The sequence below is a fragment of the Stegostoma tigrinum genome, chromosome X, assembly GCF_030684315.1.
Source record: "Stegostoma tigrinum isolate sSteTig4 chromosome X, sSteTig4.hap1, whole genome shotgun sequence".
NCBI lineage: Eukaryota > Metazoa > Chordata > Chondrichthyes > Orectolobiformes > Stegostomatidae > Stegostoma > Stegostoma tigrinum.
This window is the reverse complement of record NC_081404.1, coordinates 16,275,560-16,292,967: the sequence shown is the minus strand read 5'-3', so window position 1 is coordinate 16,292,967 and position 17,408 is coordinate 16,275,560. Positions and strand designations below refer to the sequence as shown.

The window sequence follows — 17,408 nt, the reverse complement described above, 5'->3', positions numbered from 1 at the left end:
AGGTTGATCAATTTCAATAGGTAGTAATGGATATGGGACAGCGTGGGTAGGAGGAGTTGACGTACAAGACCAATCATAATCTTGCCAAATGGGACAGCATTGAAGGGCCAAATTGTCAACTCCTCCTATTTCTTAGATTATGATTGTATTGCATGAATATACTACACTTCCAAGGCGTTTGTCTTTTTTGATAAATATTAAAATAATGAGCTACAAGTGAGTAGTAGGTGCTGACTAAGAATATGTACATCACCTTTAGATCCTGCTATCCAAAGGCTGAGTTACACATCTTCCACTTGTTGAGTGATGATCTTCCACTTGTTGAGTGATGCTCCCTTAGTGCCACAATAAATGGTTTTGATGCATTTTCCATCTCTCCCTATCATTAAATTGGAGAAGATTGCTTTGATCTCCAGTTATCTACATAGTTGGATGATGAGCCATCAACCAGAGTCATAAAATTGTTATGGTGCAGAACATAGAACATTACAGTGCAGTACAGGCCCTTCGGCCCTCGATGTTGCGCCGACCTGTGAAACCAATCAGAACCCTACCTAACCTACACTATTCCATTATTATCCATATCTTTATCCCATGATCATTTAAATGCCCTTAAACTACTCCTGTTGCAGGCAGGGCATTCCATGCCCTTACTACTCTCTGAGTAATGAACCTACCTCTGACATCTGTCCTATATCTATCACCCCTCAATTTAATGCTATGTCTCCTCGTGCTAGCCATCTCCATCTAAGGAAAAAGGCTCTCACTGTCCATCCTATCTAACCCTCTGATTATCTTGTATGTCTGTATTAAGTCACCTCTTAACCTTCTTCTGTCTAACGAAAACAGCCTCAAGTCCCTCAGCCTTTCCTCGTAAGACCTTCCCTCCAGACCAGGCAACATCCTAGTAAATCTCCTCTGCACCCTTTCCAGTGCTTCCACATCCTTCCTATAATGGGGTGATCAGAACTGTACGCAATACTCCAAGTGTGGCTGCACCAGAGTTTTGTACAGCTGCAACATGACCTTGTGGCTCCGAAACTCCTTAGTGCCACAATAAATGGTTTTGATGCATTTTCCATCTCTCCCTTTTAGGGATCTATGTACATGGACACTGAGATCTCTCTGCTCATCCACACTACCAAGAATCTTACCATTCATCCAATCCTCTGTACTCCTGTTACTCCTTCCAAATTGAAGCACCTCACACTTGTCCGCATTAAACTCCATTTGCTCCCTCTCAGCCCAACTCTGCAGCTTATCTATGTCCCTCTGTAACCTGCAACATCCTTCCACACTATCCACAACTCCACCAACTTTAGTGTCATCTGCAAATTTACTAACCCATCCTTCTACGCCCTCATCCAGGTCATTTATAAAAATGACAAACAGCAGTGGCCCCAAAACAGATCCTTGCGGTACACCACTAGTAACTGAACTCCAGGATGAACATTTCCCATCAACCACCACCCTCTGTCCTCTTACAGCTAGCCAATTTCTGATCCAAGCCGCTAAATCACCTTCAATCCCATGCCTCCATATTTTCTGCAATAGCCTACCATGGAGAACCTTATCAAACGCTTCACTGAAATCCATATACACCACATCAACCACTTTACCCTCATCCACCTGTTTGGTCATCTTCTCAAAGAACTCAATAAGGTTTGTGAGGCATGACCTACCCTTCACAAAACTGTATTGACTATCTCTAATCAATTTATTCTTTTCTAGATGACTTTAAAGCCTATCTCTTATAATCCTCTCCAACACTTTACCCAAGCTGTTTGGCCCAAAATATGTTTGTTTATTCTCAGGGTACCATTGAGCAAGACTACTTTTACAATTGTGCCAAACAAATATTGCCCTTAAAAGAATTTCTTAAAGGACTGGTAGGTCTTAACATTTGGGCAGCATTCTCTGCCCATTCTCTGGAAGGTTGACTGATTCACTGATGCTCTTTAGGACTATCAGCCATCCTTACCCAGTCTGGCCTACATGTTATTCCAGGCCCATAGCAATGTGGTTGACTCTTAGTGAAACTTCTAAAATAGCCTTGTAAGCCACTCATTTCAAGGATTGTTAGGGATGGGCAAGAAATGTTAATGCCCACATCTCATTCTTTCTACTGTTTGATTGGCAGTGTAGAATGGATGGTAATGTAATCCCTGGATAAGGGTTTGCTAAATAACACTGATGAGAAGTCACTTTCTTGGAGCAGTGTCCACGCCAAACCTCAGAGCATGCCACCCAGACCCGTCCCCCTATAACCTACACACCCCTGAACACTACGGGCAATTTAGCATGGCCGATCCACCTAGCCTGCACATCTTTGGACTGTGGGAGGAAACCGGAGCACCCGGAGGAAACCCACGCAGACACGGGGAGAATGTGCAGACTCCACACAGACAGTCACCTGAGGGTGGAATTGAACCCGGGTCCCTGGTGCTGTGTGGCTGCAGTGCTAATCACTGAGCCACCCATGATGGATGAATTTAGAGTTGGACCATTAGATGCAGTGCTTATTAAGCACCAATTTTTTCTCTATTATTTGCTTAAAAAGTGTAGTTTAAAGTATGAGGAAATTTTAGGTTTATCATTTAAAACCACATTATCAACTGACATCTTGATCCAAAGTCATGGCTCGGTGTACATTTCTGTTTTGACACCTAGTATTCTTGAATCATTATTACATCATTCAGTAGTAATTTATTCTGAATAGAAAGCATGACATTTTGTGACACTGTCACCATTATTTGATTTTCAACATGAAAAAATGGTTGAATGCTGCTGATTGGTGGATGTTCAATGATGTTGTCATGGGCAGATGACACATTGGGCATTACTAAGAACTTGGAGTTGAGTTTATCTTTTGATGAATTTGGATTGTGCTCTGATGCAGTGCATGTGAAAGACTTTCTCATGGTCTCCCTGGTGAGCAATTTGGGGATGTAATGTTTTTGGTTTATTTTATGCACGAGATAGTCTGTGGCATGTTTATAATGCATTGCTGACATCTTGTGGCATAGTGTCCGATAACAGCAATTTACTTGGCACATTGGGAAGCTATTCACTTTAGAAACCAGGGGAAAGGGGAACATTTGTTTGTGGGGAGGTGCTATATAGTGGTGGGTAAATTGTTGGAGGGTTTTCTGAGGGACAGGATCTACATGTATTTGGAAAGGCAAGGATTGGTTAGGGATAGTCAACATGGCTTTGAATGTGGGAAATCATGTCTCACTAACTTGATTGAGTTTTTTGAAGAAATGACGAAGAGCATTGATGGAGGCAGAGTGGTGAACATTGTCTATATGGACTTCAACAAAGCATTTGACAAGGTTCCTCATGGCAGACTGGTTAGGAAGCTTAGATCACATAGAATACATGGACAACTAGCCATTTGGTTACAATAGGGTGGTGGAGAGTTGTTTTACAGACTGGAAGCCTGTGACCAGCTGTGTACCACAAGGATTGTTGCTGGATCCACTGCTTTTTGTCATTTATATAAATGATTTGGATGTGAAAAAGGAGGAATGGTTAGTAAGTTTGCAGATGGCACCAAAATTGATGGTGTAGTGATCAATGAAAAAGGTTATCCCAGATGGGCCAATGGGCCGAGGAGTGGCAGATGGTATTTAATTTAGGTAAATGTGAAATGTATTTTGGAAAGGCAAATCAGGGCAGGACTTACAGACTTAATGGAAGGGTCCTGGAGAGTGTTGCCGACCAGAGACACCTTGGGGTTCAGGTTCATAGTTCCTTGAAAGTGGAGTCGTAGGTAGACAGGACAGTGAAGAAGGTGTTTGGTACACTTGCCTTTATTGGTCAGTGCGTTGAGTACAGGAGTTGGGAGGGCATATTGCAGCTGTACAGGACATTGATGAGGCCACTTTTGGAATACTGTGTGCAATTCTGGTCTCCCTGCTGTAGGAAGGATGTTGTTAAACTTGAAAGGGTTCAGAAAAGATTTACAAGGATGTTGCTGAGGCTGGAGGTTGTAAGCTCTAGGGAGTGGCTGAAGAGGCTGGAGCTATTTTCCCTGTAATGTCGGAGGCTGAGGGGTGACCTTATATAGGTTTATGAAATCATGAGGGGCTTGGACAGAGTAAATAACCAAGTCTTTTTCCCAAGGTAGGGGGAGTCCAAAACTAGAGGACCTGGGTTTAAGGTGAGAGGGGAAAGATTTAAAAGGAACCTGAGGGGCAACTTTTTCACACAGACGGTGGTGTGTGTAAGGAATGAGCTGCCAGAGGAAGTGGTGGAGGCTGGTACAATTACAACATTTAAGAGGCATCTGGATGGGTACATGAACAGGAAGGGTTTAGGGGGATATGGGTCAAATGCTGGCAAATGGGACTAGATTAATTTAGGATATCTGGTTGGCATGGATGTGTTGGGCTGAAGGGTCTGTTTCCTTACCATACAGCTCTATGAATCTGTGTAGACTCCATCGATTCCCTCAGAGAAATATTGTCACAGGTTGTTACCTGCTTGTCCCATGTGGTTTTCCACATTGACATCATTGCCAAGTGCCATTGTGTAGCTCTTGACCCATGGTGCTGTCTGCTTCTAGGGAATCAGTGTAGCCTGAGGTGTGACACACAAGCTAACGTTTTACTCCTGGATCTCTTCCCTGGCATGTTGCTGAAATATCAATTGCTCATTGGGTATTTAGTGTATTCGCTTTTGGATCCTCTGCAAGCTATATCTCTTGTGAGAATCATGAAATAGGACAGACAGAAGAGGCCTTTTGGCCCATGGAATCTATGGCATTCTTTTGATGAGCAATCCAGTCAGTCCCAGATAAAAACCAAAAGAACTGTGGATGCTGTAAATCAGGAACAAAAACCAAAGTTGCTGGATAAGCGCAGCAGGTCTGGCAGCATCTGTGAAGGAGAAAACAGAGTTAACATTTCGGGTCCAGTGATCCTTCCTCTGAATTCCTTTTGGAGATGACTATTGAATCTTTATTGGGTTTCCTCATCAGGCAGTGCATTCCAAATACATTTCAAATTTTAACCATTCGTTGTGATTTTTTTTTCCTCTCATGTAACCTCTGCTTCTTTTGCCAATCATCTTAAATCGATGCTGTCTGCCGAAAAAAACCCCTTTGCCATATGAAAACTGTTTCTCTTTAGTCACCCTTTAAAATATCTTGATTAAATCTGCTTGGCCAGATTTTCTAAACTTTCAACATCACTGCAACCCCACATTCCTTCAGCCATCATTCCAGTGAATCTTTCTGTACCTCCTTCCAAAGCCTTCAAACTTCCCTAAAGGGCAGTGCCCAGAAGTGCTGGCATATAGTGCTCCACTGTGTAGCAAACTCATGTTTCAGGTAGGTTCAACGTAAACCCTTGCCTTTGTTCTGGGAAGGTAATGGCCTAGAGACATTATTACTGGACTATTCATTCAGACACCCAGCTTCTATTTATAAAGCCCAGAATCCCCAATGTTTTATTACCCCATCTTGGCACCTTCAAAGATCTGTTCATAAACACTCCCAGATCTCTCTGTTCATGAACCCTCTTTAAAATTGCACTCTTTCAAATGTATTTTCTTTCTTCAAATAAAGTGTGAATGCATTAGGTGGGGAGTGCTGGTGGGGAGGGTCCAAGGGGAGGGGTAAGCTGGGGATGTGTAACTGCTAACATGCCGGTTTAAAACAAGATTCAGATTTGATAACTACCAGGAAGTTTTGCCGATTGTATATTATGTCCCAGTTGCCTTTCGCTCCTGTTTATGCCCATTGACATTGGCTTCCAATCTTCCAACGCCTCAAATTTAAAATGTAGATTCTTGTGTTTAAACCCCTCCATTTGCTGCATCATTGGCAACTTTTCCTTAAGCTGCCTGGCCTCTCACTCGACACTATTGCTTGCCTGAGCTCTGCCTGTAAAATATCCGGCAATCACCTCCTTCAAGCTCATGACTTTGATCTCACATTTCCTAATGTCTCCTCTTTGAAATCTATGAAATGGATTGAGACTTTTTTTTTCTACATTAAAAGTTTAACAGTGAAATTAATTTCCTTTTTGAATTTGTAAATATTTTTGAACTTAATGTAAGAGTGAGATGAGGGGGGATTTCTTCTCCCAGAGGGTTGAGAGTCTTTGGAGCTCCTTGCTACAGAGAGCTGTGCCCAGGGCAGAGTCCTTCTGAATATTTAAGGCTGAGAAAGTTAGATTCTTGATCAGTCGGGGAATCAAGGGTTACGGGGAAAAGCACAGGAAAGTAGACATGAGGAAAGTTGGATCAGCAATGAACCTTTTGAATGGTGGAGCAGGCTCAAGGGGCAGAATGGCTCACTCCAATTCCTGTTTCTTATGGTCTTATTATAAAGAATAAGCAGATTTCTTGTCTCTCCCTGTTAATATTGATGTAATTGCATTTTATGTTTATGTGTGGCACGAAACTCCCAGACTTTGCTGAGTATGCAATTCTCACCTTTGGATTATTGCGACATCATGGTGGTGTTGTCATGTTCTCCAAATGTTACTTATTGTATCTCAGAAATTAAAAGTGTAAGAGGCTTCTTTTTCTGACATTGCATTTATTCTCATATTGAGTTTTGGACTCAGGTAGGTATGACTTGTGCTTTGTTTGTCACCGTTGGAAGGTAGAAGATTTCTCCCTGGGATGTAACTCTGTGACTGTCTTAGGTTAAACTTTGTTGTGAAAGCAGTGCTATATTCTCAGTGATGACAGGAAATCATTTTGCAGACCAGCAGCTCAGTGCTAGCCTGTAAGTTAATGGGAGTAAGACTTTTGAGTTCAGGAGCTAAAGGTATCTAAGGTTCTTCAGAATTCATTTTAAGATTGCTAATTCAGAAGGAGCAATTTGGATGTGATGCATTTAGGAAAAGCATATGACTTGTGACAGCAATGTGTAGTTCACTGATACCAGAGGATGTCTGTGTTGGTCTAAGTTTCTTATGAAGGCAGCATTCAGCTCTCCAGCTGAAGTTTTAGTGAATTCTTCACTCAGTCGTCTTCCATCTTCCACTTGAAAAAGGCTGATGAGGACTGTTTTCCCCCACCCCCTCAACTGGCCATGTCCCAGCTTGAAGTCAGTTCATTTTTAATTTATTGCCAGGCTGGGGGTTTGCTAGTCCTTATCAGACACTCATAGATTAAAGAGTACACAAGGCACCATCCACCAACATAGATGGATGAACCAAGAGAGACTGACTTTTCCTGGGACTGTTTATGTGTATTTCCAGAGAGAGGAAGAAGCTCATTCTGCTGAGGTGGTCTTCTATGCCTATTGATCCCTTTTGCATATTTCCATACTTATTGTAAAATACACCATTTACGAAAAGGGATAATTGGCAAAGAAATGATAATTAGATGCCTTTCCTGCCAAGTTTTATTATTTGGGAATATGATGCCATGGGCTTCTCTGTACTTGCGGTACCTTGCAATCAAGGCTGTTTATGTGTGAAACTTCATGGTAAGGATATGCAGGATTTTTTAAATGATGTCCTCACCTGGCACATACATTAACACATGCTCAAAACAAAGGTTATTGAGCAACTATTAGATTTAAGAATGCTCTGTGTATTTTCGTTTTTATTGTTTTCTTCCTCCCAGTCTCTGGGTAGATGTTGCCATTTGTAATATTACTAGTGTTGTGCCTAAGAGCAGATAATTCACTACAAGCTGAAAATCCAACCTGAGACTACAAGAGACCTCCTGTGTTGTTTTAAGTGGGTAGGGTATCATTGGGTCATGAGAAGAAGCAGCCCTGTAGCCTAGTGAGATCTGACTTGTATAATTTGTGGTTGGGTACTCTCTCACAAGATGCTTTGGGAATCTTGCTTTTTCTGCAGTTGTTCTGGAAAGTGTAACACAGAGGTCTTAAGCTTTGGTTCGTGGGGCTAAATATAAATTTACTTGCGTTCCATGGTAATTGAACATCAAGGCTCATCCAGCTGAATGAACCCTACAGTGGGTACAGTTTATGGGCAATCTAGCAATTTTTCTTGTGTTTTAAACAATATGAAGCAAAACATACTGTTTAAGGGAAATTGTGGAAATTAACCTTTTTTGTATTGCGCAGTGTCAAACATCTTTAAATCTTTGATCCTGAATAAGGTAGGTGAGATCTAGAAAAGTCAATCTGACATTTCTGCAGCTCTGTAATATGATGGGATACAGATGTTTCTGTCAGCTTCAAAGGAAAATATAATAAACATTTCTGATTCCAAAATTCTCACTGTACAAACTGAATCCTACATATTAACTGGTGAGATCGCACTCATTAAATAAGTGAGAATGACCATTACTCCATGCATGATTTATTTTGTCTGTTTGCCAGCTTCCATCACACACTCTCTCTCTCGTCACCTATATCAGAGGTGCAGCCATGTGCTGGGCACAGTCATAGGAGTTGCCAGACCACCAGTGGCTGGCCCACATTGCCAGTCCTGAGAGTTGGTAGGCTTTGAGATGGGTAAATGGGATCATCACAGCCAAGCCTGATTTTACGCTCCAACATTCATGTAGTACATGCACGTTTCCAGCCGCAGTCAATGCTCAGCTTTCGGGGAAATGAATGCTGCATAGTAGCGCTAAGGCCAGTCATTCCAGTTCTACTGCCAGAAATTCAAGCAAGGCGAGGAGATCAAACCTGGAATCTTTTTGGTTTGTTTGGCTCATTGTAACAGTGAGCAATGTACATAACAATTGAGCCATTGGGAGAAGGATTTGACAAGTTCAAATCTAATCCAGTTTTCCCAGTCGAGAGCACTGTACGCTGACTTTTTTGCCTTTGCATTCAAGTGAAAGGTGATCTTGGAAAATATCAGTCATTCAGCTTGGCTCACTTGGTAGCACTTTCCCTCTGAATGTGGCACCATTTGAAAACAGTGGGCCGTCTGTGGGTAAACAGTCCCTGATGCTACCAAAACCAGATCGCACTTCAAAAGATCTTGCTGTGCGCAAAATAGCTGCTGCATACGCCTATATAACACACTTCAAGGTACCGAGATGCGATACAAATGAAAATCATTTTCTTGCTCTGAAATTTGATATCTTTTGATGCTCTGCAATCATTGTATGTAAGGAATTCTGGCCAAAAGATTTTTGGAAATCAAAACCCCCTTGTGGAAAATTTATTGCATTAAATTCAAATTAAATTCTCTGATGCATTCACGGTGCGGCGCTATGTTGTGCATTTTCATGATAAAGCCAACCTTGCCTTTTCCTTTCCATTTCAAAAATCTGAATTTATACGAAACTTCCTGTACACTGATCTGTTTTTATTTGGAGAAATCAAGCTGAAGGGTCCGCTGCTTTAAGGTAGCAACAAGGTTGTGGGAAGACAAAACAAAGGGGAAACCAGAGCCTGAATTTAATTAAAAAGTACTTGTTAAGTTATATTTAGCTTGAGTTTTGAAAGGTTTTGGCTAGTAGGAGGGAGCGAAGACTGAGGCCAGGGTGGGGTTCTGTAATTTTGAGGGGCTGCTGAAGAGTGAGAACAAGTAGAGCAGATAATAATGTGGATTTCAGGAGTAACAATGACAGTTTAAGGTAGTGGCACATTTATATTTTAGGAAATAAAGTAATTCTATAATCAGAACAGTGGCTTTTATAGGGACATTAACAAAGAAATAAAAAGACGCTTTATGAAAGGACTGTTTACCAAGTAACGCACCTTTTCAATCTTGTCGTTAATTTGGTCTTTAAATACAGTATGGTATACAGTTTCTAGAAATCACTCTCCCTTTTTCTGCAGCCTTTGTAGAGCAGTGTACATAAGAATTGCCAGTCACCAGTGCCAACTCTTCAAGAGATGTTGCCCCCCTGGGATAACATTTTATTACAGTAGCCTGTGTTTCTGACATTGGAGAGGGTGATTTGACATGCCATTTTGTACATTACTTATAATTGATCAGTAATATTTAAAAGTTCACCTTGAGGCTGTCCTAATAGTATGTAGGGAAATTGTTACTGCATTCAGGCTACTGTGCAAAATGGGTGCAAATGGCACTGGGATTGATGTTTACCAAACCAATTTTTTTTCTCCCTGTCCCAACATATGTGATGTTGATCAATATCTAATGCACCCCCTACCGTGTCGGCACTTTGTCACTGGCAGAATACGTCAACCATAAACAATATGGTGCCACGTGAGCACTGGAGTGTTAGAAGGGCAGAGGGTGGGCTTTTGGCTTGAGATTAAGGTTTGCTTTATCGCTAATGAAATTTCAGTGAAAGCCTTCATAATTAGGACACTTCCAAAATATGGGGCACAAAAGAGATTTGGTGTCTGTATGTTACTTTATCAGGCATACGACTCACAAATTTGAGCTGTTTGGCTAAAAATGGATGGGTGACATCCCTGGAGTTATGTTAGATGTTATGCTTAATAGTACCGCACAGTTGACTGGGATAACAATGCTGATGGCAAGCAATGTTACTTCTAGAACTCTGTATTGTAGGTTAGCCATCTTTTGCTCAATTTGAAGCTAGATGAGAGGTGACCTTTTTTTGTTTTAAAAATAATGCGCACAAGTGAATCAGCTATGATAATATGCAAATATGGAGTGGCCTGCTTCTTGTGCGCAAATGCAAAAAATAGTTCGCTGATGCACCTGTCGCCAAATTTCAAAGTGCAGCATTAGAAAAATGGCCTGTGACTGTTTAGTTTGGTGTTTCACAAAATTATTGAATTACTAGCTCCCCTTAAAAATGAACTGACTAGTTCAAAGCCTGACGAATGGTCATGCTGATGCACAGTGATGGATTTCAAGGTAACTAAAGCAATGCATATAAAGACGTAAGTAATTATATTGAACCACTTTAATTACCCATGGTATTATTTTGATGAAATGCTGTGCCAAATTGATAAAGGTTGCTGAACAAACTACATCACAATATAGCTTCAATTTGAACAAATTCAAAATCTTTCTGATGGCTTTTGTAAATAATTTTATGACTTTGGAATTATTTTTAATAACATGAAAATGTGCAAAAGATAATGAGCTGTTTCAAATTGCAAATATTGATTGATTTCATCAGCTATATTTTTCAAATGGCAAGGAATTGATGGCTGCATGTTTTCAGCCATGTTAATGCTTGAGCATCTTAACATCTTGCAATTAGAATTAATTATTGCAACCATTTTCTATGTGGTGGGAAACCCAGTTTTCTCCAAGGTGTCTGCTCACAGCATGAGAGAACCCATGATTTTGCTGTAATTGAAACACTGCATTTAATGGTGATTGTTTCTCCTGTTCTGGGAAACTACTGATGCAAGCTGCTGCAGTAATGGGTACCCTTCTTGAGTTTTTTGCAGGATAAAGATAGCAGTGGTCTATGTTTGGATGTCCATACCTGGCTGGTAAATGACTGATATGGCACTGAATGCCTCAGGTGAGGTGTTCCATTTACCACCTTGAACATGCTTTGCTGTGTTGAGCACAAAAGCATGAATGCTCCCTCCCAAATAAAAGTTGAAGTTTATTTACAGAAAAAGTTGTGGAGCATTGCCTGCCACTTCCATATGGAAATTAGTCCTTCTCAATCCCACAAAGATCACTTGAACTAAATTGGGACTAATTGGTCCGTGTTAATGTGGAAATATTCATTTACGCCCTTCATAAGGTTTCACAAGCATGTAATTTACAAGAATTCAGCAGACCTTTATCAACCTAGGTGTAATATTTGATACCACAATTGTGTGTGAAGCCTTTACACAGGAGGTGCTCAACATAGGGAACAGATTGGCAGGAAGGATTGTTAAAGCTAAGACATCAGACTTGTTTTAACTTAAAAAAATCACTGAGATACTGTAATGGAGAGACAGTACGTTTAGAATTCTGGAAGGACGAGATCAAAAAGCAATAAAAATCTTTTTCATTCAAAGCAATTTTGAAAATTCATTGCGATGTAATTCTGCTAATGTTATAGTTTTCATCTTTGGATATTGTCTTGTAATCCTTCTTATACATAAAGTTGCTGACCATGAAACTTCTCACAGTTAACATGATGATGGTAAAATGAGCTTTAAATCTAGATTTAAACATACAGTTGTGGTATGAAAGAATATTTTTTCTCTGTTTGAACTGATTCTGTATGTGAAGGGCACCTACACAACCTGTTTGCTTTGCTGGCACTTCTGAGTTATGTTTGTGTCCCTCTGCTTGTACGATAACTTCTTTACTTAGCATTTCAACATTGAGAGCCTATAATTCACTTAGCCTTTTCTCTGTATTGAACTAATGTCCATCTTTATTCATGTCCAAGATCCCCTCTGCTGTGCATTAAGCCTTGTGAATTTAGTATTAACTTGTTTCCAATTCACAGTACGATTCTCAATGCAAGTTTGACATTGTCCCATGTCATATTCAATAAAGTGCTTCTTACTTCTCTTTGAAAATGTTTGTTGATGCAACACATTGGAAGTATCATGGAATTAGCCATTAGAAATGCTTTCTTCAGATTTCTGCAAGCTGTCCATTGAAGTAACATTTACTGACTTATCTACTGCATGAAAATGTGTTGAACATTTTATGTTTGCAATCTGTGTAACAATTTTTCCTCTTTTTCTCCTCACAGACCTTTATAGTACTAAACAGAGGAAAAGCTATCTTCCGATTTAGTGCCACACCTGCCATGTACATTTTAGGCCCTTTGAATCCACTGAGGAGATACGCTATTAAAATTTTGATACATTCATATCCTTTTTAGTGTATTATATGGTGCTTTTCTTTTATGTTAGTGGATGATAATCCAGCAGTCTTGAACATACTGTGTTGGGCTTTCCATCATCGTATCTTTATATCAGCAAATTAAATGCAAAGTCAGGTTGCTTGCAATTTGTTGCCAAACCCAAATTTGTGATAATCATGCAGTAAGTATTGGTCCATCTAATCTATTCAAGTAAGGTGACTTGCAGATTCCACCACCCCTGCCCTATGTCTGCTATGCAGTACATATCAAACAATTTTCCACTATATAGTGTTATGATGTTTTAGCATGTAATGTGTTTTAGCAGTGTTAATATTGATATAGTGACCAATTTCAGCAAATCCAATTGTATCTCATGCAGGATGACAGAAGTTGAGAGAACTTTGCAGGCATAGGTTTTATATTTCATGACAGACTGACATTACTTGGGTGGTTTAACCATGAGTGGCCTGTGGACAAAATTACTTGGCTTTTGTAATGTATTCTTCCTATACTGCATTATCAAAGTTAATATAGTGAAGGTGAATGAAATATTTAATGGTGTATATTATTGCTTTGTGGTTTGGATCAGTGAAGTTCAAAACAGTGAGAGTTAATCAGTATGTCACATAGTTTGGATTTAGAATGGTTATATTTTGAACATTCTCTTAAAAACAAATACTCAGAAGAAAAATAGTTTCAGGAATTGGGACAGAGCATTGGGGTATAGTTACTCTGGACATTCTGTGAAGTGGTGTTGTAAATGTATTCAAAGAAAATCTTTATGGCTTCCTGCATATAGCAATCTAACGAACTCTTCATCCCTGTTATGACACTTGTCTTAAATATGAAATACGTATAATTCAAGTAATATTAATGAACAATATTCTTAACGTGCCTTCATAACATGGACAATAATGACAATATGTCTGGAATGCTGAAGCAATCCCAGATCAAATACAATAAACAATTGTATGCAGTATCTTGTCCATCTTTCAATGCACATTTTCCTCATCTTTCTTTTTCATTCAAGCTTTCCGTGATTTATTCTGGTTGTTGCTGTTTGCTTTGCTCTTGTGCTTTCAAATTGAGCTGTTCAAATATTTGAATATCCAACCAGGACCAAACCACCTCAAACATACATTACAAATGGGGCTGAGTTTTATGACCAAGTTCTGCAGGCTAATAAAGCCTCAGGTGGACGTCACTGCTCTCCCTCCCCTATTGAAACTAACTCAGCTCTGAAAGTTCTGATGGCTGTTTTGTATCACATTTCACTCTCCAGTCTATCACTTCATGATGTGGTGTGACAAGTGCAGGGACAAAAACATTCCCTTTCAATTTAACAACAGCAGAGTGAGTGGGCAGGCAGCATTGCAACTTGCTTGTCACATGCTGTGCGGCACACCCGCTTTGTTCAATATAGGGATGAGTACACATGTAAGCCTAACGTGTGATCAAATCGACAAAAAAAACTTTGCCCTTCTGAAAATAACAAACCATGCCAAAAGCTGGAGATAAATCACATGGGGGTGTTGCGTTCAGATCAGAGGAGGCTGAGGAGAGACTAATTGAGGTTTGGGTAGAATAGAGAGGAAGAATCTATTTTCCTTAGTGAAAAGGTCAATAATCAGAGGCATAGATTTACAGTAATTGGAGAAAGATTAGAAGGAGTTCAAGTGAATTTTTTTCACCTGAAGGGTGGTGGGCCTCTTGGACTCATTAACTGTGTTACAATCAGCGAATGGCCAAACCCCTGTGATAGTTAAATCAAAACACAAGCCCTGATCTGTTATGATGGAATTAGAGGTTCCCTTCTAATAATTACCCCCAAGACATGCAAAGATGCTTGCCTTTCCCCTCATAATCTATTAAAAGAGTAGTTAAAACAAAGCAAATCCCAGATCTCCTCTTTACAAGTAACAAGAAACAATTTATTTATTTAATCCAACAATGGATGAATAATAAAATTACTAACAAACTGACAATTCCCCCTTCGACTACTAACTACTCCCTAACTGGTCTAAATTCTACTGAATACTGTTTAAATAAAGACAAGTCCCACAAATATAAACCCAATTAATAAGAAACAATAAATTATAACTTTATCTCTCCAAATTAGTACAGATCGTCTTCTGGAATATTCTGTCGCCTCTGGTCTTTTCACAAATGCCTTTGTACCACTGATTCTCTGTAATTTTTTCCATGAGGACTTTGAGCTAAAATGCTGTGGTACTTTTGATTAATTAGATGGGCTTTCTCTGAGAGCTGAATGGTGCTGACTGTGGCAGGTGGCAGTTGTCTCTCTCTTTCAGATGGCAGTTGGCTCTCCCCGATTTTCCAAATGCCCTCATCTTATATACCTGTAATGACAATCAAATTCTTACAATATGATGGGTTTCAGATTGTCAACATCATCAGATTTAAATTCAATTGGCTTTCTGTATCTTGGTGCAATCTTTAAATTAATTGACCAAATTCAAACATGTTGGCTTTGAAACAATGCTGCTTGGCTGTTCTATACAAAATATTTCCATTCGGGCACTCTCTGTGCACCTGAATGTATAAACTTCCAAGCTCTGAAAGGGACTGCAGCTGTCTTTTCGCTACGATCATTTTGACCAACAAATTCCAACTTCCTGCCTTCCAATTCATGAATACTCTACCCAAATTTGTAACAACTTGAATGGGTGATAGAAGCAGTCACCCTCATTAAATTAAAAACATGTTGAGAACATCTGCTGCATTCTCGTATAATACTTTGCCTAACATTAAGACTAATGGAGGAAGGACAGATGATAACCTTGTGCCCTTAAATGCAAATCCAAATGCATTAATTAGAAACAAAGTTATCACTCTGTTACCCATAATAAACAAATGTGATCTGTCCTCTCAGTTGGTGTCTAAAACCCTGTTCATACAGAAATGATTGATTCTTTAATGTTTAGAAAAGATATAAATTCATGCATTATGTTTTAATTTGCAAACATCAGTCAGCCTGACATCTTCAAACTGTATTGTGCATTAGCTTTTTCATGAGTCAGTCACATTCACCATAGCCCAGAAGGGGACCTAGCATTGCCTGTGCATTGTTGGAGTTGGTTTTGAACTTCAGTAAAAATGTAATCCATTCTCCACATGTTGTAGTTAATTTTATTTGCCAGTGTGAATGGCACGTATTTGCAAAATATTTCCATATTTAACTTTTAATTTCCTGGAACTATTTATTCGGACTAAAATTTGTGCTGAGAATGTTCAATGTATAAACATTCTAAGTCAACAGGTTTTAGGAACAGTAGGACTATACAGGATTTAAACATGTTCAATTATATCTCAACATGCTCAAAGTTTGAAATAAAACATGCATTTCTTCATTTTCACATCAATTTTAATTGAAATCTCTGACACTGTCTCTTCTTGAATTTGCTGATGCTATTCCTTTACCATCCCCAGAAAGGCAGCGGGGAGAAATAGTACCTGATATTACATTCAATTTTCCAACTCCATTGGCTAGTTGGATTTGTCCAATAGATTGCTTTTTCCATTTGAAATGAGACAAGACCTGAGCCAAGAAATAATTCCACTGATAGGAGACTTGATTCTATGTTGATCCACTCTTTCAGCATTGACTTTGCCTTTTGCTTACACAATTGGAATCCATTTATAGGCTTTTTGACTTAAAAATTCTGTTGTTGTTATATTCAGTTGGACGGGCACACACAGAATCAGTACTCATTTGCCTTGGTCTTGCTTAGACTGGTAACAAATCCTTTGCTGTAGCAAGTATTCCAGCAATGGAGTAATCCATCCTTTGATCTCCTTGTGCTTGATGTATCTTTAGCCCCATCAAAGCTGTGTAGGTATTAATCAAATGATTTTGTACTTCTGGTTATCAGATAGCACATTAATTTGTATTTTCTGAGACAGCAGTGGTAACTGCTTATCTCAAAATTTGGCAAACAGTTGACTCATTTGAGTATCAAATAATTGTACAGCCTAACTTGGGTCCATTTCCTAAATTGGCCACTTTTTCAACTGCATATGGTGGAATAGATTGAACAATCTGCTCACTAACCCCCGCGATATGCTATGAAATTCTTCCTAATTGTCCAACTTCACCATTCGTGGTGCCACAGTAAATAGATGATAATAAAAAGTAACTTTTCATTCTAACAGTAAGAGATTGGGTTTCTGCACAAACCTAGTAAGGCCAAGTCAATTGTTTACCGTCAAGAAAGTCTTGGGATTGTATTTTTCACCCAGTGTGCATAATCTTTTCTAGACTGCTTCCCCATTTTATGTTTTGTCTCTTAGGACTAGTCGAGGATCTAATATTCTTGTGTTCATGCACCTGAGCAAACGAGATGTTGGAAGACCAGCAAATGACAGGGTATTTTCCTGGTCGTTTTCCAGTATCTGCTCACACTGCATATTTGAAATTCAGGTGGATTGGAGCCACATCTGTGCAGGAATCCTCTTGAATTTTCATCCATTTAAATTAGTGGAATGAAATGAGGAGGGCTTCTTTGCACAGCAGGGTTCTGAATTGCCCCAGTTTCTGATACTTGCAAACAGGTGATCCAGGAAAGTCTCCTCTTTATTATTAATCCTCTGAGATTAAAAAGACCAACTTAACCCTTAGAATCATTAGAGCACAGAAGTAGGCCATTGATCCATTAGATCCATGCTGGCCCTCCTCAGTAGTGATTTATATACTGCCCTCTCTTCCCACATCC

At 39.6% G+C, this 17,408-nt stretch overlaps 1 protein-coding gene across 10 annotated transcripts in view; it reads left to right on the top strand.

Moving 5' to 3' along the window:
- The window catches only part of LOC125448188 (sodium channel protein type 8 subunit alpha-like), a 326,376-nt gene that overhangs the window by 133,292 nt on the left and 175,676 nt on the right, over positions 1-17,408 (top strand). For 9 of the 10 annotated variants that reach the window (XM_059643402.1, XM_059643399.1, XM_059643398.1 and 6 more), the window contains one exon: positions 12,562-12,681. The exons of the other annotated variant lie outside the window; for it this stretch is intronic. In XM_059643402.1, coding sequence (XP_059499385.1) covers positions 12,562-12,681 — 120 coding nt within the window. The remainder of the gene's footprint in view (positions 1-12,561; positions 12,682-17,408) is intronic. 10 annotated transcript variants of the gene reach the window in all.